The sequence below is a fragment of the Anoplopoma fimbria genome, chromosome 1 (genome assembly GCF_027596085.1).
Source record: "Anoplopoma fimbria isolate UVic2021 breed Golden Eagle Sablefish chromosome 1, Afim_UVic_2022, whole genome shotgun sequence".
NCBI lineage: Eukaryota > Metazoa > Chordata > Actinopteri > Perciformes > Anoplopomatidae > Anoplopoma > Anoplopoma fimbria.
In genome coordinates, this window is record NC_072449.1 from 18494224 (window position 1) to 18520522 (window position 26299).

Below are 26299 nucleotides of genomic sequence, written 5' to 3' on the forward strand. Positions count from 1 at the left end.
TTCATGAGTCTGTGTGCCAGGGAATAAATTGTGTTTGAAATAAAACAAAGAAGGCAAAGCGCAGATCAAAACATGCGGATCTGAGTTGATTATGTAATCACAAGACTCATCACACCTTCAGTAATGGAAGATACGTTTCCGGATAAAAGCAATTAATAAAATCAAGCAGATCTTCATGACAAAAGATGTCCAGCTGGACGTCTGAAAGGAACACATTATCCTGATAATAGTGATGGACCAGGCCATACAGGTGTTTGTGTGTGTGTCTGTGTTTGTGAACGTTTGTACCCCCTTTCATAAGCTTGTAACCTCACAACCGTTCAGCACATCTTTTAATCTTTTTGGTCTTTTTATTCCATGCTCCCTGTTAGTGTATTTGTGGAATGGAAAAAGCCATGGACTATACTGAGAATAAAAAATAAACCCTTTATTAAGTAATCATCAATCTCGTGTATGGATACAGTTTAAGCCATTCTTTTTATTTCCAGGAAGTGTGTCTCCATTATCAAAAAGAGCCTATTTATAGAAAATGATTTGGAAACATGGGTGTGTGGCCTGCATTGAACTGTAATGCAGGCCACACAGATTCACTGTAAATATGAACTGACTACACATCAATCACTTAAAGCCTCCTCTTGAGGTTGATTATTATTGCTATTTTTTGTTGGTTCAAGCATAGCTTGTTCCTTATTGACCTTCTAATGGCAAGTATTGGAAGAGTAAGATGCACCTTGGCATAGTCAACCAGTTGCTCATGGATGATGTCTTTATGTAAAGAAAAAGGACAAAACAGAGGTTACACATCCAAAGCATAAAACATAACTATGCACAATATACTCCAAAATGCCATATATCACAACTGCTACATTTAGTAGATTAAAAGTGCTAAAGTAAATTATATTAACCAATAAATCTCTTCCTGACAAGTGTGTATTTAATAACAGTATTTAAAGCGATGTGTGGGCGACACCTAATGGACTAGAAAGGAATGACATTTATACTCATGAATGGCAGATCACGTTCAGCTCTGTTACAAAGACAAAAGAAGGTAAAGCATTTATACTTTGTGATATTAGTGGAATACTGACAAAAATAAAATCGAACAATACCTTAGAAATCAAAACAGAGTAATCACCTTAAATGTATGTATTTTGTGGTGCAGAGTTTTACAAAATGCACAACAAATTACAAACTTTTAAAACTGTTTTTATTACCTCCGGTTATACAGTGAACTATTCTTTAATAAGGATACACTTTGCAGTTTAATTGTTCCAAAAAAAAAAATCACCCTACCCAAAACTATTAACTTACATATGTACAGGTACGTATGAAAAGTTCCCAGGAAAATTCTTATTTCATCAAGAAACAAAATTGTTCCAGAGTTTGATTTATTTTTACTGTCTGAGCATTCTATACATGACACACTACATGCTGGTGGACAAAATATACTTTTTTCATGTGACAGGATATAATCAAAAGACTACAGAAATATTGTGCATAGCCATAAAGAGAAATAGATGATAAATAATGGCATATGAAGACATAAAGTTAGCTGAAAGTGAACTCATCTCTTATCCTAGTGCATCAAATCCATTATCCTCGGTGCAACAAAGGATCAACAAACTACACGTATACTTTTACATATCACAGAATGAAAAACACACATCCAAGCAGTTGTCACTGCTGTGATGGAAAGTGAGTCTGATCCAAAGGGTCTGGACACTCGGCCTCTACAGGCAAGTGGCTGCTTGGGATGCCTACTGGTGGACGGCCTTTTTTTATCGGGCTGAAACTTCGTGGAGATGAACCAGGGGAGTGAGCAGGTGAGCGGACGGGGCGTAGGGGAGGACCTGGAAGGGGTTGTGGGAGAGGCTTTGCCAGTGGGGAGGGGCTGCGGGGGTATCTGCGTGGGGCAGACCAGACGGGCCGCTCAGTCCTAATGGAGGAGGAAGGACTAGGAAGGACTGGAGCATACAACGCAGGGATACTCATTTCTGATTGGACGGCAGCATTGCCGGTACATTCTTCCAAATGCTCCAGACACTCCTGAAAGAAGAAGAAGAGTTACATTGCTCATCAGCTGTGATGTAATCTATGATTTTAATTTAAATGAAGCCATACTTTGTCAATCAACTGACGGTATTTGGGTGGCAATGTTGGTCTGTCGGTCGATTCAACAGGTCCAGACTGAAATATCAACGAATTGATCAATTGCAATGCAACTTTGCACAGAGACATTCTTGGCCTCCAGAGAATGAATCTTTAACTTTGGATATCTCCTGACTTTACCCCTAGAACCAACACCAGCCAGCAGGTTGACATTTTTGTAATTTACATCAAAGAACCGCTGAGCGTATAAGTACGGCCTCGCAGAGCAGGTAGCATGGCTGTAGACTCTTGCTTCATTGTAAGGCTGTCATTGGCTAAACAGATTTTGTATGGACTTTTTTTTTAATAAAAGAGTGACTTACATCTTCGTTGAGAACATAGAGAGGCATGGGACTCCTTCGACCAAGTGTAGTTGGTTTGGGAACAACATCAACTGCAAAACATTATATATTAATTTTAGTATTGACATTCTGTCAACAAGTTACATTTCTAATGTGTAAAATCATTGGGTCATCATGAGTTTTAAAGGTCTTTTCTTATCTAAAGGTGTTTTACACATTTAAAGGTGATTACATTTAATTGTTTCTTACCATCATGGCCATTTTCAGTCTGCTCCACGTAGATGGGAGCTCTTTGGGGGACAGGTCGGTGATTCTTTCTACAGCAGGAATAAAACACATAAAATCCTTGCTGCTAAATGGTAGTTACAAGCTAGAGGTCACTGTGTTTATTACTTTTTCTCAAAATGTTCAGAGTGTAATGAAACTGTTGAGCTATACTTGAGATTCTAGTCACACACTCAAGTGCAATTGTAAAGCCAATGATAGAGGGAGAGAGAGAGAGAGAAGAGAGGAAGAGAGAGAGAGGAGAGAGAGAGAGAGAGAGAGAGAGAGAGAGAAGAGGGCCGAATAGAAAAAGCAGCTCTCACTTGGATGGTTTCCAACAAGCGCACACTGTCACCAGGGTGATTAGGAGGAATATGCCCCCGGTGGACAGGATGATGTATAGCGAGCTCCGTCCTAAACCAGAGTGATACACGGAGGTAGACAAGAACACAAAGAAAGCAAGAATGAAAGAAAGAAAGAAAGAAAGAAAGAAAGAAAGAAAGAAAGAAAGAAAGAAAGAAAGAAAGATGGAGATGTTTGTTTCAATAAAAGCAGGACAATACAGTTTTGTTTTTTTCAGTTTTTCACTGAACCACTAAATTGTACGTTTACTTCACATATAACTTCAAAGCTTTATCTGCTTTACAAATGTATTGCATGTAAAACTTCTAAAAAAACTTTCTAGTTGACATAGGAAAAGTTAAGTTTGCAGGATTAGATGAAGTTGTGTCTTCACTGAAACACTAATTTGGAACATCCTGTTTTTACTTCAGATAAGCTTAGAATGAAATAGAGCCAGGGTATGCAACATGCAGAGCATTTTTTTTTTTACATTGCTTGCCAAGTGGTTTGAGTGTGCTGGCATGAATAAGGTGCAGTGAAGTAGCACATTAGGGTAGTCACTCTGAGACTTTGTGCCGTGCTGCTATGCAGGCAGAGGGAATAGAAAGGAGTGTGAGGGTCTGTCGCTGTCTCTTCATGCAACACATAGTACAACAATAATGAAGTCAGGATTACTGAGGCCCACTGAGGCAAAGCGTTCTCTCCACCTGCCTTCTTCCTCTGCTCCCTCCTCATAAATAACTGTCCATTCATTGGATTAGACTGCCTCTCCCTCTCTCAGCCGGACATGTGGCCCTGTGCTGGCGCCCAGTAACAGCCACTCTGGGCCAACTCTGCTGCACTCACAGCCTGGATTTCAGCTTGTTGTAAACAACATTGTTTGTGAGACAGGCATGCATGTGTACCGGTCGGCATGAGATGATAATTGCTTGTCAGCAACTGAAAATGGATGGTTGTTGAACAATGAGCTAAATACATACAGTGTTTTCATATAGGTTGGTATTTATTAGAACTATAATCCAGGGTTGGAATGTAAGTACATTAACTAAAGTACTGTGCTTTTTATGCTTATACTGAACATGAGTATTTCTATTTTTCAATTCAGCAGATTTCAGAGGGAAATATTGCAACTTTTTATCCACTACATTTGTCTGACATTTTAATTACTTGTTAGTTTTCAGGTTCTTCATACATTCATTTTATATCACAAACATATTATGTCTCATTTAATATGATGCATTCCTATAGAGTCAACTTTGTATTAAAACGTTGACATTAAATCCATCTCAACCAGCTACATCATAAAAAGGTTGCTTACACATTTTTGCATGAATAACAATAATCAAATATCATGATAACAACACTGACAAGGTCACTCTGCATCTAATCTGAAACTTTAAGTATTTTGCTGATGATACGTCTGTATTTTTACTTAAGTAAAATTTTGAAAGCAGAACTTTTACTTGTCTCCTGAAGGATTTGCTATTTTAATTTAAGTAAAGGATTGGAATACTGTTTTCCACCTGCTAGAAAACCCATCTTATGTCACTTTACAATCATCTCTTCATCCCTAATGCAAACTTTTATAACTTGCGATCCTACCGGTGTAACATGCCACCTACTGTAGACAGTGAGCCTGACAGGCATGCTCTTCATGCTGCTGATGAGGTTCTCCACTGTGCAGGCGTAAATGTCATCGTCTGACATCACAACGCGTGAGATGGTCAGCACCTTTTGGTCATGTGAAAGCTGCAGGCGTGTGTCATTGGTCAGCACCTTGCCACCCTTCAGCCAACCATAGATGGGCTTTGTGCCGTTGTCGTGGGAACAGTGGAGGTTAAAGTGCTCACTGTACTCCAGGACAGACGAGGCCATCATCTGGATGTAAGGTTTGGACACGGAGACTGAGGAGGGTGACAGGACAAAGACACAGGGGGGGCTTGTGATTGAATATTCAAAGATATGAGAGAATGTTTGACCTCTAGCTATACAAGAACATGATAAGTTGAATCTTAAAAAGAACACTGTGAATCCCTCCTGTTGTACAAAATACACTCTCTAGGGCATAGATAAAGTATTTTCACATTGCATAATATTTTCTTTTAGCTCATAACTCCTCTCCTTTTTGAGCTATGTGTGTACTCAGCTCTTTAACATGAAGGTCATTCTGCATACCATCCACAGTGAGCTCAATGTAGCGCTCTCCAGTGAAGGTGTCATCTGTGATGGAGATCTCAACCTCGTAAGCCCCTTCGTCTGACAGCTGCAGGTTATGAAGCAGCAGCGACCCATTCTCAAACACCAGGATACGGTTGCGGTACTCCGGCCTCAGGTTACCTATGATGTCTGTTCCTATGGACTGCACAACAGTGATAGGTTTCTCTTTGTCCCTCTTTAGCTGCCACTTAATCACAGGCTTGTCCAAGCTGCTGCTGGAGTAGCTGACTGACAAGAGGGCCTCTCTGCCCACCGTGCCCCTCACCACCTGGGTTTGGCTGGTCACATTCACCCCTGACACCTCACCTGAAAAGAAAAAAGGCAAAGACGAGGTAGTGAGGTCTTGAACTGAGAGGATCTTAGGGGTTGTTCGGGGACACAGAGTAAACAGTAGCCTTAGATGCTTGTCTGATCTTTGCAGCAAGCAAAGATCAGACAAATGACTAGAGTTAAACAGCAGAGGACACACTCATTACTGCAACACTAATTACTACCATTACTATAAGAACAGCCATAAATGAATCAGAGCAGCAAAGGAGCATGGATACAGTGACCCTGTACAATAACAAAGAACATTTACACAGTTTAAATAAACATTAAGGACTGTCACTCTCTTTTATTTATTTAGTCACTTGTTCATTTACAGTATTGGCTTTATCTGCAAAACATTTTGTATAACAAGCGCTCAAATTTGTCACATATTTGTTGTTACGAACTTTGAACTCCCCGTCAGTATGTTGTTTTAACTGTTGTAAATAGTCAAACTAACTTTACTGGTCATTTGACAAAATGATCACACTCACAACACAATGCTAAGATGCAAGAGGGTCCAAAACATAAAATGTGGAAAACACTTACTTTCAAGTGTGCATTGAAATAAATAATAGAAAAGTTATAGTAACAGTCCACAGAAACACTGCTTTTCCAGAACGTTTTCCACCACTGCTGAAAACTTGATATATAGTATCACTTTCTATGTCAAATCCACTTTTTAACCATTTTTACATTCCATGCTACTGACTTGTAGCATGGATCGTTTATAAGTGTAATAGGTATACATTATTTTTTTATTATTTGAATGAAACAACTAATTTCATAGGTAAACATTACTATTTCATATCCTCAACTGTGAAAAATACTGGTTGGATAAGAGCAATAAACCATTTAATAAAATTCAGACTTTGTTTATACCTTGATGCTGTAACAAAGGGCCTTCATTCTTTAGGCCTTTGCCCAAAATGTTTTCTTCTTGGTTTCAGACTTGAATAAAAATTATTTGCATCTTTGCCATAAAACAGATGTTAATCGGCTAACTGTTTGCGACCCACTCAAACGAACTACTATGCACACACATTACTTTTCACTAATCACTGATCTGTTTCTCAGAAACTCCCCCTTAGGAATTCCTCATGACCCCTCGTAGTGAACAACTAATACTCTAATTTTGATTTGTGTTCCCTAATTATCCTCCACCTCCCATAGGGAGACAGGGATAAGGTATTACAGTGTGAGCCACATTTCATCTTTTATAAAAGGGCCCTGTCTTGGAAACCAAACACTGCAAAGCTATTATGTTCACAGTGGAGGTTCCTATAACTCAGCTGTGGCTGGACACACGGAGGTCTAAACATTGGCTGCGGGCCTGCGAGGGGCATCCCACTGTTAGGCCTCAGTGATGGAAAGATCAACCTAGAAGAGAGGGAGGAGACAGAAAGTCTGCACTGTTCACTATTCTTTGCAGCGAGGCAGTTAGCAGGGCATCGCCTCATTGCCGTGGTAACCATTTGGTCCGCCTGACAGGGGTTGCCAAGGCGATAAGACAAAGGGCATGATTGTTGGAACTAGTTTCCTCCCTTGAAAAGAGTGAGAGAGCGCTAGAGAGGGAGAGAAAGAGAGTGAGTCTTTGTCACTGGTGAAGTTGGAGATAGACACTGGTTCCAGTTATACTACCAAAACTGACCTGGTTGGGTAAACTGGTTACATGGTACGCTCATGAAATTAAATCATCACATTTTTTAACCAAAATCCCCACATGCTAAACTTCTGCCATCGCTTTACCCGTCAAATGGACTCATCTCAAGCTTTCCACCCTGAAAAGAAGCAGGCCCTGCCCTTTTAACCAGCTCTGCACAAAACTTAATATCATCACACTCGTCCTACACATCACACTTCTTACACATCTACAATGGACACTCCAGGCTCCTTTAATCTCGGGATGGGGGCCCATTAGAGAGCAACACCCATGAACGAATCCATTGTGTCGCCAGTCCGTGGAACACAAGGACAAGAAAAAACACTGGTGACTAACTTAACCTGGATTAACTTCACTTCAAATCAAGCAAGAATTTGAGTTTTGATCTTGTTTTTACGTGACATAATGAAAGTAATGAAAGACTGTAAAATAGGACAATACTTAAAGATGTTAATTGAAATATTAATTACTGGGCCCAGTCAGGTTTTTCTTTCAGAATATAACAATTTGATTCAAATGCACAGGCTTTGTTTGAGTGTCAGGGAGATTTTTTTCCCCTCTTATCTCCGGACAGCCTAACAAATGTTTGAGCTTACCTGTGAAGAGATGGAGGAGGAGGCCGAAGAGCGTCAGTAGCGTAGGAATGTCAGTAAAACTGTCGCCTGTAGAGGAGGTCTTTCTCTCCACCTTCATCTTGTGTCCTGGGCAGAGTCTTTCTCCCACTCAGTGAGCATGGTTTATCCACCCTGGGCACGTCTCTGCGGCTCAACACTCTCTCCACTGCCTGCTTGCCTGCAACGCTGGCCTCTGCCTGGTCCCACTGAGCCCCACTCTCCTCACAGCACCCCAGTCACAGCCAACAACAGCCAACTGTGTGTGTGTGTATGTGTGTGTGTGTGTTTGTGTGAGACAGAGACATAGTGTAGATGAGCTCCTCTCTTCTACTCCATGTTGCCCTTTTAGAAAGAAGCTCAAAGGAAGTAGTGTTTACTTTTTGGGGCAATTCTTTTTTTTACTTTTTTTTCTTTTCTCTGAAGCCTCATTTAAAAAAAATGAGTGCTGCCTTTTTTTTTTACACAGTATTTAAATTAAGGTATTCAATTCAATATTAAGTTCTGCTACTTTGCAAGAATTCCTGCTGGGAAAAACTACTGTACTTCAGCTCTAGAAAGGAGCCCACTTAAAGCAATGAAATGTCTTGAGTTTGAAAAACAACTCACTTCCCCCCTCTTTGGCCCACTTTTGTCACATTGTGCAAACTCCTGTCTGGACTGGAGCCTCACAATAAACTCACAATTTCTCACTGGGCAACCAACCCTGCTGTTGACCCACACACAAGCAAATGGAGCCTCAAAGCATTTTGCTGCTGGTTGCTACAACGGCTGTCAGGTTTATGATCCTTGGTGTTATACCTGAGAGCTACATTATAATGAAAGCAACAAATACAGGAAACACATAAAAGAACGTTTTGTACCTACTTTGTCCTCTAGGTGGTATAAGTGCTACATTCAGCCAGTGAACTGAAGGAGGCAATGCTTTCAGAAAAAACTGCCATCAACGGTGTCAGCCATGTTTTGACATTCAAGTTATGGCTGCTTTATGACAATAAGAAACAACGTCTCAGTACAAGTCAAAAAACAATAGTTTGAATTATCTCCTGACTGCCAAAATACCACCGAGTTCTAATTTCTTGTAAACTTGACTGTTGCCTTTTAGTACATCAGACAGGATGTCAGTTTTTTGGAGATTTAAATTGCATGCATTGTTGACTCAATTGCATTATAAGTCATCCCTCCCACTTCAATAAAAGCAGTCTTTTGTCTCAAGTTTTTTTTTGTATGTTTCCAGTATTTTGTTTGACAACAAAGGGAGGTTTTATGCAGAGGAGGAGGCACGGTAGATAGAAAGCTCCAGGAATGTGGGAACAGATGCTGTTGGCCAGCACTCTCCCAGGCCTCAGACTTCTGTGTAGTGGGCCATCAAAGCCGAACCTCTCCCCTCCACCTCTGCCCTCGATAAAAGCAGCACCTCCCTCTTCCTCTCATCTTCTAACACACTCTAAATCAAGGAGGACTCTTCCACTCAATACAGAGAGTGGGGGCACAGGAGGGGCCTGTGTGTCTCAGGCAGTTTGGGTGCTTGTGTTATGACAGAAACCATTCACCATCCGGTTTAGTCCAACAAGACTGATGTCATCCTCTTTTGACTGTGATTCCTAATTGATAGGGATGTATCAGTTATTGTTTACGCAGCTGTGGCATTAATGTCCTCTCATTACAGCTAAGTTGTGTAAGCTACTTGGTATTAGCGATGGTGTGTCTCTTAAGATGGTGACGCCAGTGGCATAACCACTGGAAAGCAGCGCCCCCTGCTGTTTGCCCTGGCTTATGCATCTCTAATTATCACCCAGGAGACCAGAAAGATATTTTCTCTCTGACAAGCTGTCTGAGAAAGAGCACAAACCAACCAAGCGAAATTTCACATGATCTACCCCTAAAATAGTTTATGTATAGCTTAATAAGCTGTAAATGGGACAGAACTATCATTCTCTGCTTCACCGTGGCAAGTGTAAGGCTAACATGCACTTTACAAACTCACACTAGCTCACATGACTCACATGAGGACCCATTAAGACCCTGACCTACAGGAGTTAAAGGCTGTATTTCTTTTCTGGAAACCTGTCTTTGCATTCACTCTCAGAATTCAATTTAAAGCCCAAAGTGGGTGTTGCGCTATGTTTGGAGGTGTGCACAATATTGATTGTTCACCCACAGTCATTAAAGAGACAGGAGAACGTGGCCATGGCACCTCTGGGACTGAGTAGGAGAAAAGAGAGAACCAGTCCATATAAAACCCATGGAGGATGTTTATGAGAGCGTGGCGGAGGAGAAATGTCAAGCTGAGAAGGAAGTGGCTTTGCAAAACCACTGAGACAGGGACTCATGCTAGCTGTCGCATCTACAGCTTGTGTGTCGTACCAACAACGCCTGTGTCTTGTGCACGAGAGAGCTTCTGAGTGACTTGAGTGGGATCTGCATACTAAAGCACGGGTTGTTTTTTTCCACTTTGAGAATGCATGTGCAGTTTGAGTTTGTGTTGAGTGCTCCATGGCTCAGATGTGTGTAGGTGGGCTGAGTGGGAGCACTGGGAGACTGAAGATGCTCTAGTCTGTTGCTCATCAAGTGAATAAGACTGCCTGGCTAAATGAAGAAAAAATTGTGTTGTTCTTTTGTGATTTAACAGCCATATTGCAATAAAGGTAGTGCAAAAAAAAGTATTGCAAAAATACTGAACAGTAGGACAAATCACTCCATGGTGCAGCTGTGCAATTGTTGAGAGGATGAAAACATTTTATATCTTAATGCATCCAAGCTCTGCAACGATGTATAATCTGATTATTTAAATGGCCCCTGTCTAATAGCTGTTATTATGAGTAAATACCCAGTTATTTTGTCTAGAGCAATTGAGATGTAAAATGAGAAATGCAGTTTTATGTTATGAATTATTCACAAGATTCCTTGTGCAAGAGAGCTAAACATGGGATAAAACATTGCTTCCGCTTACTGGAAACTGCTCTCTCCAATTAACAGCCCCGATTATGTTGCAGTGAGACGCTTTAGCTGCTGTAATGTACACAAATCTCGACTTTACTGTTGAAGAATAGAGATGGAGGTGACATATTACATAAAAGGTACTGTTTGAAACAGACAGATACTTAACCTGAATTAATGAAGTTTAAAACAGACAATTCACTGTATATTTAAGGTGGATTTATTTGTGTAATGACATGACTGCACAGCAAAGTTCAGCAGGGTACTATTAAACTAGTTTTATAAAGAGCGACGGCTCTGTAGACTTCGATAATGGATATTTCACAAACCCGATTTAACATACGTCAAACAAGTCAAACCCACCAACACAACAACAGAGCATATGAAGCAATGTCTCATAAAGTAAAGCTGTACCAAATGCATCTGGAAAAAAAGTATAATTACTGCATGCTAACTGTTCTGGAAGATCAGATTTATAGAAAATGCTTGAAAAGGTGAAAAGAAAACCTTCTTATCCTTTGAAAAAGATAATCGAGGCAACTGCAATCTGAATTAGGTAACTTAAAATAATAGAACATACATAGCTACTTCTCTTTTGATGTTTTAATAATTTTTGTAAGCAAGTCATATAGGTAAATGATAGTCAAGATACAAGCACATCATAAACAATGCAAATAACAAATAATTCAAGCCACTAAATACGCAAAGTCTAATGCTGATGCATACAAGGTTTATACACAGATGGTATGAACTGATCCATCCAAAATAAGCCCTGTTTAGCATTTAGAGGACATTCATTTTCACATTCACAGATCATCATCTAAAAACTAGCACACTACCAGAAGTTTCACAAGTACATGCAGTGAGTTGCAAATTCTGGGTCAAAGACATCCGCACTGATGAGACTGCTGAAGAAGCAGAGAAGGAGTGTTAAAGTTCACAAAATTCACATAACACGCCCTCAAAACTGTCGGTTCATGTTCTACTGCTAATGTGTGTTGGAAAAGAAAGAGACTTCTGGGGTAAAAAGGTGTGCCTGAAAGCCAGCCCAGCCAGCTCATGCCAGCCATCTCGCTACCTCGCTTCGCCTCTTTCTCTTCATCCAGGTCAGGACAGGGGCGTCACTGCTCTGGCACAGATGTGTCGTCTCTCTCTACTGCCCCCGATCCTCCTGTCTCTAAAAACAGAAACAGGAAAGGTGTAGTTAAACACAAAGAACAATTTCTGTATACGCCCTTTTCGTCAAGGTTAGAGACTCCAGTCACAAACTGAAAAAGTTTTGGGTGGATCTATTGTAAAAAAACAAAAACACTTGAAGATAACTTTATATCAAGTTGCTACTTAAGGAAAAATCATTGTCAAGGGGATGAAACTGACGTTGGCTGACATAACCTAAGCCCAAAAAAACCAATTCTGTTGTGAAAAGGGGGTCTCCCCCAATGGGAGGAAATGCATGGTTCCAGTCCGACAGGTCCATTAATTTTACTTGGATCCCTGAAGCATATACAGTACATACTGCACCTGGAGCTAAAAATACATCTCCTACAAAGGATGCATGGCAGCCAACAACTGGGTTATGGAGAATCACTTTGAGCATCCCTTGTGTCAGCCACATACCCAAAGAAAAGGCAGCTTTGTCTTATAGGAAAAGGTGAAATTTTTGAGGGCTTGGAAACTAAAGCTCTGTCTACTTCTCAAAATAAACTATATGGTGAAACTGTTTCAGAAAAAAGCATCTGATTTGAGTGGATATCTGATGTAAATATGTGAAGATCTGAGACTTTGTTTCCTTTACTCCTTTTCAGAGATAAAAAAAAAAGAAATCACATCATTTTTGGACTAAAAACTGACTTCTGAAACCATGTTCTTGTTCATAGTTGTATGAAATACTAACTAGGAAAATATGTTTACCATCGAGAGAATCTAACTTTCCAGTTCAACTGAACTCTGACAAGCATCTTTTCTCTATAGCGATTTAACAGCACATGCAAAAGCAGATCTATTAATAACCCTAAAAGGATAATTAATTGGAAGATTCAATCATCTGCTGCTGGAGACCCTATGTGGTACTTAATTAATTCACACGGTTATGTTTTGCATTAATCACACGTGGGATAACTCATAAGGGGCTCTTATAGGTGTGTTTAATTATGTATAGCTTTTAAATGGCTTCTTCTCCAGTGTGTATGATGGTTAATTAGTTAAGTTGTGTGATGCGTTTGGCTCTGAGAAAAGCTTATAGTCAAAACATTTTTCTCCGAACAGCTTAAAATTGGGACACCTGGAGAGGTATAATACTCAACTAACAATATGTAGAAAAAACGATGTCATCTTATTTTTCTTATATATATTATCTTAAATTGTTTTAAATCTAAGTCTGTTTACGGTCAAATGAGCAACTTATGCTCTGCATCACTTACCCTTTGTCACCTACTGTAGTTACAGCTCCTGATGCGAGCCTCTGTTATGGTCCTTACAGCCATAATGCCCTCTTTAACGGCATTATGTGACCTAGTCTTATCCCATGGTTCTACACCACTGACCTGTATCCCCCTTGCTGCCGTTGAGCACATCCCCAGTGCTGCTCACCTCCTCCCCTTCCGCTTTGTCCTCCGGCTTCATCTTCTTACGGGTCATGTGCCCACGGAAACCAGCCTGGATCTTCGCAGCAGCCCTGTTGGCCTCGGGGTCATCCAGGGGGATGTCCATGATGTCCTCCTCCTCCTGGGGCCGGCTGCACTCCTCCTGCAGAGAGGACCAGAAAGTGATATTCTGTCACAGTAGGGTGGTTTATAACACGATCATATGAGGTTGTTTTTTTTTCCTGGAACATTGGTGGAACAGATTGCGATACCATATTTTGTTAACTGTATACACTACAACACTATCTTTCAGACAGTGAGGGATGTGGGCTTGTTGCCAAGTGGCTCACCCTATTACATGACTTCAACAGGGCTCTCAGGAGGTCACTAACCCACATTGCCTCCTTTTTTTCTCTCCCCTTCTCCCCTTGTCATATACTACATTGATGTTTGAGTCAGCCTATTTTGCAATGAATCATCATCTGCTGTGTTGTTTTTCTTTTTTCACCATGGAAAGGTTTTTAAAAAAACCCATAAAAGAGCAGACTTATGAGCAACAGTCCATGAATATAAGATAATTGATCGTGTTTATAACACAAAATAAAGCAATTTGTTGTTTTTTGGGGGTAAAAAACAAAGTTGGTGGAAATTACTGCTTAATCTTTTTTATAATTTATTTAATGTTAATACTTCTTATTTCACATAGACTGGACGTATGTTAAAAAGTATTTTTTTGAAGGGCAAAATATTTTTTTTCTCTGCAACCTGCGCCGAAAAAGGATGACCCAACGAAAAATGCTACTGTAGTCAAAACCAGCAGCTCATTCCGCGACTAAAAGTACAGCATCTACAGTCCCAAAGGAAACGTGGGGTGGGTGGAGGGGAAATTCTGGCTTGTCGTTAAGTGTCAGTGGAATAGCGCCAAGGCTGTTGACAAGTTATGTAAACACCAATTCAAATTCTGTGGTGAACACATATCAGCTACACCCCATGCTTTGCTTATAGAAACAGATTGGCATTTCACACAAAGGCAACCCACAGAACTACAGCCTACCATCATCCCACTGCCTCGTTTATCCAGTGCATCATGTCTCCAGTGAAACCCCTCCAGTGTAGGAGTGTGACCACCCACCTGTTCAGCCAGCATTAATTAGCCTCTCTGTCTGACTGCTCACTGAGCAGCCAGAATCCAGTGCAGCAGCAAAGATGGATGTTTGCTGAAATGGATTTTGCTGGCTACACACCTTGTCAGGGGTCTTACCATTTTTCATTTCCTCAGGATCCTTAGGGTCCTGACACAAATTGATTAGAAATATTCTGAGGCAAATCTCCTTTAATATTATCCACTTAGGATGAAAAAAGTTTGAAAACTGAGTAAAATACGACTTTATGTGGTCAAATCTGCAAAACATTTGTGTGAGCCATGATTATTTAAATGGTGAACATAATATATTTCAAGTAAGTGAAATAAACATACATGACAGCCGTTTTAGGGCAAACAAACTTGTAAATATGGTTAGTAACCAACAAACTGCAATACCCAATTAACCAAACTGATTAGTGGTTAACAATACAAATAAAAAAAAGATTCATCAAAAAGTTAATCAGAAGCTTCTACTTACATTGTGACAGTCCATGTCTCACTCTCAGAGATGATTTCAGTCTTCAGGTGAGCTGACCTAGTATGACTTGTATGCTTCAATTTCTACGTGGACCAAGCAAAGCTCTCTTTAAACGAGTCTCCGGTATAATACAGATGCCTCAGTGGCTCTTGCTAACAATCACTGTATATTCAGTAACACCCGCTCACGCACAGAGTGAGAGAGAGACATACAGTCAGGGAGAGAGGGAAGAGAGAGAGAGGGAGGGAGGGAGGAGGGAGAGACCTCCTACAAACATGACAGCATGTGTTCCATCTTTTCTTTCCCATTAAGGCTGCTGACCTACTGTGTTCTCGGCAACATTCACCGAGCATAGCCTTAAGACTCAAGGAAAGTAACTGTAACAGGCTAAATATGTAAACTATTTAATGGATTTAAAGTTTGACAGTTTTGACATAAGTGAAAATTAGGAAATATACAGTCTGTCAGATATAAATGAAACCACAAAGTGACTACAACATGCACTGAGCATCATACAAAATCACAAGTTTCAGTGTTACAACAACAAGCTCCACAAATAAAAACAGATGACCAACATAGAAATACTATGTAAAAGCCAGATGGTCATAAAACAATGATTGCTGACTTTCAAATTCTACTAATAGCGTGAAAATGAAACAGTGTAAGCATCTTGGGCAGTTTTACACTAGGAGGTGTTATAAATTTATTAGAGGCAGAGTGAGCTAACAACCCTCTCCATCCCTCTGAACCCAGCTGGTATGGCCGCCCACACTCTTCTGCCAGCCTCAGAGACAAGACGGGGGAGAGAGAGAGAAACAGAAAACATCCATTTATCTGAATTATATATCTGACACACAATGCTCTCCTGCTGGTTTACAAACCGGTCATACAATATGTTAAGTTATCCTCACATCTAATTCCACAATGCTGACAAGCTTCATAGATCAATTCACAGTTAATTTAAGGGAACAATAACTACTGTGTGATTCAATTTACTGTCATCAATCATGGTGGGATAGGATAATAACATATCTAGCAGACTATTTATTCTCCTATGCTGAGATCATTGTGGGCATCACATTAAAATAGAAAATAAAATATAAGGCATCTGACATACTGCAGCTAGGTCACTGTTAGGATAGATGGCCTATATATTGTACAGTTTTGTGGGACGTTTTGTTTCAGTAGAAAAAACTTCTGCCACTAAGCAAGATAATACAAAATAGCACTCTACTGTATGCAAAAATACAGAGAGTTCTGTTTTACTGTTTAATCACTCATTTAGAAACTGCTATTAGAGGTAGATTACTGATACAGATGGTGCCTAGCAACAATCAGCATCACCATCTCCTATTAATTCCATGACGACACTAAGAGAGAGCAGGATGGTGAGGGGTTACCATGGTAACATCCTTAGTACCCCTTCCTACACTCCCCTCCCTGTGTGTTTGGAGCCTTGTTGGTCCAGACAAATCAGACAGGACTAACTGTGACAGCAGTAAAAATGTTAAAGGCCTAAATCACAAGACAAATTGTGCAGTCTGTCTTTGATGATGATAGATTACTGAGTCAAGTTTCAATCTGTGGAGGCTGTAGCGGCTCCCAGGAGAAGAGTGGAACTAACAAAGCCACAGTTTTATGAGCATGCGGCAGAGCAAATGCCTCAAACAGTATCTCCGACATGTCCGTGAGTGAACAAAGACACAGCTTATGGTGAATTTAGAAAATGAAACTACGCTTCCGCACTGCATTTCGGTTTAAAAGATTTGGATGGTGACCCTCTCTATGACATTCAAAGTTTATCAGAGCAACCACTGTCCAAAAAATGAACTATTTTTGGGATATTTTCAATCACCTACCCCTAGAGAGTCCATGGGAAAAAATGGAAGGCCACTGTTGATCAGACTCGTCCTTGAAGGGTTTATTTATATAGGCTACCTGAGACAGGAATGGGAGCAGTCTGAAACCGTACGAACATTTATTCTCAGCCTGCTGATACAAGTGGAGGTGATGTGGTAAGTTGCAACAGCCTCGAGTAAATTAAAATCATACAAGCTGCGGCCATAAATTGTAAACTATTACAAAATTATTACTCATTACAAAAATGTTAATCTATAATTAAAAAACAAAATGTGTGCAATATGATGCATCACTGGTGCATATATTCCGTGTGGAGAAGAAGCATCAAATTTTACCTTGTCAGCAATCTTGCCGTCAGGCTCTGTGGAATCCTTTTCAAGTGGCCTTTCCTCTCCTTGGTGACCTGCCGCCAGCCGATCTGCGCTTTCAGTGGGGCTGACGCTGCCCTCTTCACACATTGCATCACTCTTCTTTTGTATTTCAGAATCAATCTTTCCTTCTTCTTCAAGGTCCTCTGCTTCTGAACTTCTCAATTTTGATGTGACCTCTTTTTCTTCCACTGCATCCTCCAGCTGTGACTCAACAGGTGTTCTCTGACCCTCCTCGTTCTCCTCTATTAGATGTTGTGCACTTGCCTCTAAAGTTTCATTCTCCGTTGCAGCAGTTGATACATTTGACCTGGTGACTTGTGATAAATGATCGTCCACCTCACTACAATCTTCTGTATGTATGTCTCCTTTGTCTCCTCCAACCGTGTCAGTGGTCTCATCTTCTTTGTAGTCAGGGTTGTTGGATTTTGCCTCTTCTTCAGAATCCTCATTCTGGGCAAGTTCGCCTTCCCTCTTCTTCTCATTTTGTTCATTCTGATCGTCTTCATCCCCTGGGTTCTCTTCATCTGCCTTGGTGGCGGGCTGATTTGATGAGCTGATGGTTTTAACACCTTTGCGCTTCTCATCATCATCACTTTCATTTAAATCATAATCATTTGATTCCACCTTCTCATTCATTATATGAAATGCCTCACTTTCCATTTCCCCCCCTTCAGAAGTAACTGCCTTTTCAACTCCCATCATTTCAAGGTTATCTTGGTCTTGGTCTTGTGTGCTAGATATATTTTGGTCTGTTGCCACTACAGTAACCTCTTTAGAGTCTTCCTCCTGTTGTATTTCTAATATATTGGTCTGTAAGACCTCTACTGAGCCCTCGTCCTCTGGCTGCTTCTCCTCAACCTCTTTAATCTGCTGATCCTGTGGCACATCTTCAAAGCTGATCTCAACCAAGGAATCCTCCTTTGGTACAGCATTACTGTCTAAACCACCCTCTATATGAGCTAAACTTTCATTTATTCCCCCAGAAGAAGCCTCGATCTCTGTTGCCTCCTCCTCCTTTGTTTTTTCTACCTGATCTTTTGCTTCATGTTGATTGTACTCATGAGTTTCAGATTGAGACAATGATGATTGTACAACAGTTTCCTCAGGTTCGGGTTTTAAGCTGTCATTATCATCTTCAGCAGTTGCTCTTTCAATTGTACTTTCTGTTTCTCCAAGCTCTGTAGCACACACATCCACATCAGCTAGCCCAGAATATGGAAAGGCTTGTTCTTGTTCTTCATTGTCATTTTTTTTTACTCCTTCTGTGTCTATCATCTCTTGATCTATTACTGGAGTCTCTTGTTGATCAACTCCCTCCTCGTCTTCTGCCGTTCCTAACTCCTGAGCACACACATCTACATTTTCCGTCACTCTGAATGATAACAAGTCAGAGGGCTCTACCTCAGACTGAGGCATATCTTGGTTTGAAGCCGAGCTGCTATCTTTTCCATTAGCTGCCTTGTCAACTTGATCAGATGTCGTTGTTGTTGGGTCTTTCTCTTCTCGTGTCCTGCTCAGATCATCTGATTGTACATCTACAACTGGGAGCATGTTGACTGTTTGCTCCTCTGCAATTCCTGTTTCCATTGAAATAATGTGTTTCTCTGTAATGTCATGTTTTTCCTCATATTCTTCTGTGCTTGCAGTTAAATCAACCTCTTCAGAGACATTGGGTTGTGTAGTGGTTTCTGTTGAATAACTGGATTCATCTTCAGTTTTGTACTCATATGATTTTTCTCTAAAAAAGGTACCAATCAAAATGAGAAATGTTCAATATGAATGAGAGAGAATTTATGTGCTAATAGTAATAGTGCTTATCTAAAACAATAAAATATCACAATGCCTCTCTGACATGCCTGTCTTCCTGCAGCTGGTGGCATCTTTAATTTCAGTCTTTACAACCTTGACACTGCAAACCTGAAAGTGCTTTCAATACTGAGCTGATCTTCTGTGCTATTTCCAGGCTTTTATTGCACAAATTAATTTTGCTTAAGTGTTTCATTCCTTACATCGACCTGTCTGAAAAGTTGAAGCAAAGGCACAAGACTATTATGATCATATTCTAAAGTAATTGTCATAAGGGACTGTAGTTGCCTCAACGATCTGCAGAAAATTAAATATAACCTTAAAATTTAAAATTATAAACATAAAAAGTATAAAACTTAATTCTCATTTCTTCTTTGCTTGTCAACTGATACTATTCTTTCCCTTTGTGCACATCCTCTCCCTCTCCTGTTGATCCTCCTGGCTGATGATAGCACATAAGATGAGACTCACTTGGAAATGGTCACCTCTGTTGCAGGCTCTTTTTCAGGACTAGCCTGTTTGGTAAAAACAGACAACAACAAAAGGTGTAATGGTGAATATAAAGAGAGACACAACAGAGGAGAGATTTATAGGTATGACAAGAGTGGTGACTTTAAAGTAGTACCCCAGTAGCCTTAAATGCATTACTGTTATGCATGTCTTCCAGTTGAGCTGCCCACTCAGCAGGATCCATTCCACTATCTGAGTCACAAGCAAAAAACAACAACAACCAATCAATTACTTGACAGCAGTTAATGACATTTGTGTCAATTTATAAAATGTAACTTTGTAGTTAAGTTACCCTCTCTCTGCTTGAGAAGAGCATCGAAATAATGTGCAGCATATTTAGGTATGTCTTCGGGCTGGTCTCGCAGGACTTCTCTGGCCAACCCCTCCAGGATTGTACCAAAGCCTCGCGGGACCCGCAGGTGAGTGTTGCAGAAAGGCACTGACATGTTTTATGTCTGAGACAGCTAGCTAGAGATAAACAGGAGAAGTTGGACGTTTTTATCTTTTTCTTTTTCACACACCATTTAGCTAGATTTAATCTATACTTAGCAAGATTTAGAAAATGTCAGAACAGTAGTAAGTTACCTTAAATGATTTGCACTTCGTCTCCACCCTTAGTTATGAATGCTTTAGCTAACTAGTGGCTGGCTAATGTGTTTTGTTGATACCTGTTTCTAGGCAACGGTTGTAACTACGGACACTGACAAGGCTCAAAACGTACAAGCATGGCTTTATTGGATATACAGGCGGGTGCATTATAAACAAAAAACACGTACAACACCATTTAATAGGTAATACATTTTTTTTTTCTACATTGTAGATTAATATTGAAGACATCCAAACTATGAAGGAACACATATGGAATTATGTGGTAAACAAACAAATGCTCAACAAACCAGAATATGTTTTATATTTTAGATTCTTCAAAGTAGTTGAATGAGAAGGTGTGTCCAAACTTTTGACTGGTACTGTAGGTAAATACAAAAGCATTACTTAAAAAAAAAAAAAAAATAGAAACATAAAGTCTATTAACATGTATATTCAAAGACAAAAGACGCATGTTGTCCTTCTCCCTCTCCTCTTCCAGCAGCAAAGACCTCGCTCAGGCATATGTGATGACTGCATATTCAGAGTTGGTGCTCATCTTGCGGCTGATCTCTCTGGGCTGAGGCACATGCAGTCTGTCAGCTGAACGTGAGGCCTTCAGGTGGGACCTTGATTCATCTCCCCACCACTGGAAGGAGAAGCAGAGAAAATGAACGAACTAACTTGATAACATGTCAACAGTTCATGCAGTTTCCAGTTTATTTGTTACATCTGGCTGATTCAACACCACCTTGTTAGAGAGGTGTTAAACTTTATGCTCATTTTGGAGGCTGCAGTTTGTGGTGCTGTTAAATTATATTGCAATCTATTGAGAAATCTTTCAATACCTAATAAACTGGCAAGTGACTGAATGTTTATACAATTTCATGCGTAAGTATATAAACTGAAGAAGTGTTAAAATTGAGCAGACCCCACATTTCTTGTTTGTCATCACCATAGAGACTGATGCTCACTATGCACAGTAGCTCCTTATTTTCCCTAGGCCTTGAGCTGTCTGTAAAATATAGCCAAGTTATTGCTCCTTCATTGGAGCTAATACACTTTGGGTATTCATTCAGCTTCACTGTAAACCAATAAACCACTATAATAAACCACTATAAGTGATCAGCACCACTTAGGCATTTACGTTCGTTGGATTCATGTACCCACCGTGATCTACTGTTGCTCATACATCAGAGGAGAATAAGATGTCCTATTCATTTGGGATTCAGTAAGATAAAAGGGACAAACATATAGATTGTGAAGCCACATTTCTCACATTCCTCACCTCTTTTTGATCTCCAGGAGCCAAGTAGCCGACCTGAGTGAGCTCTGGTGTACTGATACCTCGGACAGTGATCATGATGTCAGCATATGGAACCTCAGTGTCACTCTCATTATCTGGGACAAATACATTTTTCAATATAAGTTATTGTCAGTCTTTGTATTGAAGACAGTTATGCTGTGTCACTTGGAAAACAAGTGTTGGGATTCTGCTGATTCAGAGATGATCTTACCTGGTGTAGGAATCCTCACTCTTTCACTTTGTGTTGACTGTGACCCTGTGGAATATGATAGGAATGAATGGTAACTGGATTTATAGACTGAAATTCTTGCACTTTATTTTTTATATTTTAAACTACTTACCCTTTACTGGTGAGGGGGCAGCGTGACGAGGTAGTGGTGATCTTAAACCAAAAAATATAAAGAAATTAACAACTGAAGAATTTAGCAAAATTATAGATTTTTCAAGATTCAAATAGTCATTCAGTCAATTATACTCACCCTGACCTGGACACAACGGTCTCCCCTGTAATGTTTGACATTATTAACACCATTTTCCTTTTTTAGAATTTGTTACTTTTTACATCAAGTTCATATTGTAATATTTTGTAATCACCTTTATCATTCCGGCTCCGTCTGTTCCAGCTCAGACACAGGTAAACGGCTAATGCTGCAAGCACTGTAGCCACAGCAACGGTAACAGTTGCTAAAACCTTAATACCAGTGAATTCTCCTGTTAACATGGAAACAACAGTATTCACTTGGATTAGATTGCATCAAAAGGGCAACTTTCACTCTTCAGTTCCACATATAGTACTGGTCAAATGTTTCAGCAAAGTAGCCGCCTTTGCATGTCATTCTTTTTTACAAAAGATATAAAATATTGCTTGGAAAGTTGTTCCAACCACTGTAGCAGTAATTCCTGTAAATGTGTTGCACTTGTAGGTTGCCTTGTTTATACTTTTTTGTCCAATTAATCCCTTACCAGCTCGATGACGTTAAAATCTGTGCTGACCATTCCATGATTTAAAGCCTACCATCTCATGCTTTTCTTCCATAGCAGTTCACTCATAGCCCAGAGGTTTGTTTTGGTTCATTACCCTGCTGTAGGATGAACTCCTGACTAACTAGGTGTAGACCAGAGGGCATTGCATGGCGCTGTAAAATGCTGGACTTTGAAGCCAGCAAAAAGCCCTTTACGCTTCCTCCTCCATGTATGACAGTTGGTGTCACACATTGGGGAACCATCCTTTCGCCTACCCAACGGCGTACACAGACCCTACGTGATAAACTGAAGATATCACCATCTTAGCAAAGGCGTCCTTTCTGGCACTCAACCTGTCAAACCTGCAGTTGCAAATTATCCCATCATAGTTTGAGCCGAGACTTCCTTATTTCGGCCAGTGTTAAGCTGTGCTTGAAACTGTCCTTTGAGCCGCCTGTCATGCAATCTGTTGACGCTCATGTCTCATGAAACAGTTCTTCTGATTTTGTTGTGACTTTGGGTCTGCCAGACTACTTCCTGTCAGAAAACTACGCACTGACACCTTGGCTTTCTTTGCAACCCTTCCTAAGGAAGTACGTTGTGCAGTGTAATCTTACAAAATAATGCTTCAGAGGGTGTAGTAAGCTTATATTTGTATATGTATGTATACATGTATATGCATATACATATGTGATTGTATGTGTGTATATATCTATATATCTATACATAGATATATATATCTATATATATATATATATATAGATATATATCTATATCTATATAGATATAGATATATATGCGTTTTAAAGTCTCATCTTACCTTCACCTGAATCTTTTGGCTTAGCAGGAAGCGATGCTGAGAAATAAGAGAATATAGTACATAGCGTATAAAATAAAAGTAATTTGTTAAAAATGTGCATAGTTACAATTGGGGACTATTTCATATCAGATATTTTAATATGTTTTTTTAACATTTTTTAACATACATTTAATTCCAGTCTTTGGGATAGTTGTCCAGTTTGGGACACTTGTTTGAGCTGAAAAGAAACAAAGAACAAAGTGAAATCAAATCTACTTCTGGCTTCGTAACATTTGTTTACTCTTGAAGAATTGGCAATATAAAGATATATCTTATATTAATTTTAATATATATTACCTTGAAGTTGCAGTATAACAAGGCGCTCAGTTTTTTGTGGAAGTTGAGGCTGATCCGTAGCTAATGTGTAGCAAGTGTAGTTCTTAATATCTTCAGTAGACACATTTGATAGATGAAGGGACGTTATGCACAAGCTGCTTTTGGTGTATGTCCCAAGACAGCCAGAGTTGTCTGATGCTTCGCTCCAACAGCCACGAACAAATCCAGTGGAGCAATTGAATGTGCAGTTCAATGTTAGAGAATCCCCTAACGCTACAGCCAAGACGTGAATGGGAAATGTTCTATTAACACAGCTCACAAAATCTGCAAAAAAAGGAAATTTGATATACTTTACATAACATTGTATTACATCAAATACATAGCACATTTTTATAGATAAGTGCATCATTGAATACATGCACATGTATTTAACACATTTATTTGCTAGAGTCCGGTCCAATGAAAAAGAGTATATATATATAAATATTACCTTGTGCCACCCAAAAAAAGAGCAAAGTGAAGTGGACGGAGATTATCATGGTTGTTCTGATTCCTGCTGCCTCCAAACATGCAATAAAATATCTTGTGCTCGCGTAGTTTAGCGATGCTTGCACCTGCAGGAAGATGCTGAAATACCCACACATTTGACACAGGAAGTGGCATACAACAGGATTCAGAGCTGTGTAGAACTAATTCAGAACTTTCCATTCATTGTAACTGACTTCCTGCAAAGTAAAAAAAATTGAAAATCTCAAACATGATGATACACAAATGACACACTGACATATTTAAGTAGCATTTTTACTTATGTTTTGATTGTACAAATGTACATTTCGCACCTGGTTTGAAGAATAACACATAATATTGTGGTTTGCACGCATCTGCAGATGTACCATTGCAGCTTACTCTCTGCTCGGAGGAGGTGCCTGGCATTCATTTTCTATGAGCATGAATTAATTTATTTTCAAATCCTCACAATTTGAAGATAAAGAGAGTCCTTTGTGATAACACTTTTAGCGTTAGCGTATGGATTCATTTAATTAATTCCCGAATTGTATTCTATCTGTCCCATATTTAATTATCTTTATAACCTTTAAATGAAAAACACACGGAACATAAATAATTGAAGTAATCCACTAACAGAGACAATATCTAGGTTAGCTTTAGCACATACTCATTAATTATGGAAGTGGAAGGTACAGTTACAGGACATCATTGTGCACCATTATCAGCTAGAGCAGTCACCTGGGACTCACATTGCATGCTCTTGTTTCACTTTCAGTGACAGAGGGCCTCTCACTTTCATGCCTTTAAACAGTCAGTCTTGTAGGCTCAGGCCAAACAGTCTTGAATGAAAATACACACAAAAAAATGAAACAGTGTGGACTTGATTAGAGATTCAGTGATAATGGGCTCATGGACAGTAATGCACCTGTTCTGTTTTTCAGCTTCATGGATTTTTCTGCTGCTGCAACAATCTGGACATGCCTCAGGTAAAAGCAATGCCAGTTAAAATGTTGCCATCTAGACTAGACAATCTTTGTAATGTCTCTTCTACATCCTTCCTGACATTAATTGATGTATGCAAGAATCATCTGAAGGGAGTGCAGACCTCTCCATTGGTGAAGAGACAGACATTGTTCAGTGTCCTGAGGGAAAATACTTCTCCCACCAGCTATGTTTGGAGTGTCCTTCTGGTAATTTGTAAGTCATCAACCATCTTTGAAATTACTGACCTGTATACTTTAATATTTACACTATGAGAATACATATATGCAACCTTAATGTAAAAAAAATCACTTGTAGTGAGTTGAAATAAGAAAAAAAAACGACTAATGAGACATTCAACTGTAATTTAGACAGCAAATTAATATATTTATGTTTTGTAGTTGCCCTGGCAACGTATCTGCACCTCATAGATGTCCAGCAGGAACATTCAACCTCTACACAGGAAAAAACAGCTTCAGTGACTGCAAGGTGAGGGACAGTTGTTGATAAAAGATCATCATCATACAAAAAACATATCTTTTTTGTTATGCCCTTCCTTGAAAGCCAAATAAATTGCATATTTCACTTGATATTCTTCCTAACAATGAATCAGATTGAAAGACCTTTTTCACAACAAGCATTTTGACTTGTCATCGAAGGAAAAGCACAGGTGGAACTAATAACACTAACGAGGACTCTGCTCCAGCAGTTACTGCAATACAAGTCTATTCAACATAAATTTGACTTCACATATTTTTCCCCTCATGCTTTTCTATATACATGATACCTCATATATTGTCCTTGATGCAGTGTTACAGGTGGTATCGTTGTCATCGTACTGTCTTTACTAATTTCTGTATGTTTGCAGCCTTGTTTTCCAGGTCTCATCAGTTCAGAGGATAGAGTGGACTGTAGACTTTGTCCTGCAGGTTTCTCATGTGAACCAGCCAAAGGAACGCTTTCTTTATGCCCCCCAGGACTACATTCTCTTGAGGGGGTCCTACAGTGTCTGACATGCCCTGTAGATTCTGTCTGCACCTCTGGATTTCCTATAAAGGTAAATATTAATAAGAATGTCAGGTTTGCAATTATATATGGTTGTTAAAGTGTGGCTTAAAAATTGACTTAGTCTTAAATCATATGCTCCTTTCTCCATTATTCATCTCTTATATGTGCCTTAAAGTGTGGACCTGGCAAAGAGCCCAACCTAGATCACACTATGTGTAATGACTGTCCCCCGGGCTTCTATTCCACTCTTTGCACTATCCAGTGCCT

General features: G+C 39.7%; 3 protein-coding genes across 4 annotated transcripts; all 3 read right to left on the minus strand.

Annotated features, from left to right (window-relative positions):
* Positions 1-1677: 1677 nt before the first annotated feature.
* Positions 1678-7938, minus strand: hepacama (hepatic and glial cell adhesion molecule a). The gene is made up of 7 exons (XM_054604759.1): positions 7842-7938; positions 5232-5579; positions 4679-4960; positions 3038-3128; positions 2700-2767; positions 2472-2542; positions 1678-2046 (listed from the first exon to the last, which is right to left on the minus strand). Exons 1-7 carry the CDS (start codon positions 7936-7938, stop codon positions 1678-1680), a joined length of 1326 nt encoding a protein of 441 aa, XP_054460734.1.
* A 3733-nt stretch (positions 7939-11671) lies between these two features.
* spa17 (sperm autoantigenic protein 17) lies at positions 11672-15086 on the minus strand. Of its 2 annotated transcripts, none has more exons than XM_054602689.1 (3): positions 15001-15086; positions 13386-13541; positions 11672-11973 (listed from the first exon to the last, which is right to left on the minus strand). In XM_054602689.1, the coding sequence occupies exons 1-3, from the start codon at positions 15013-15015 to the stop codon at positions 11950-11952; spliced, it is 195 nt and encodes a 64-aa protein (XP_054458664.1). In that variant the 5' UTR covers positions 15016-15086; the 3' UTR covers positions 11672-11949. The 2 variants fall into 2 exon arrangements, with proteins under 2 accessions (XP_054458664.1, XP_054458656.1); XM_054602681.1 differs by having other exon boundaries at positions 13340-13541.
* Positions 15087-20299: 5213 nt separating this feature from the next.
* LOC129095517 (uncharacterized) lies at positions 20300-24094 on the minus strand. The gene is made up of 10 exons (XM_054603991.1): positions 24027-24094; positions 23558-23860; positions 23388-23438; positions 23222-23257; positions 22033-22149; positions 21918-21942; positions 21780-21820; positions 21650-21694; positions 21421-21533; positions 20300-20781 (listed from the first exon to the last, which is right to left on the minus strand). The coding sequence occupies exons 1-10, from the start codon at positions 24073-24075 to the stop codon at positions 20650-20652; spliced, it is 912 nt and encodes a 303-aa protein (XP_054459966.1). The 5' UTR covers positions 24076-24094; the 3' UTR covers positions 20300-20649.
* Positions 24095-26299: the final 2205 nt, after the last annotated feature.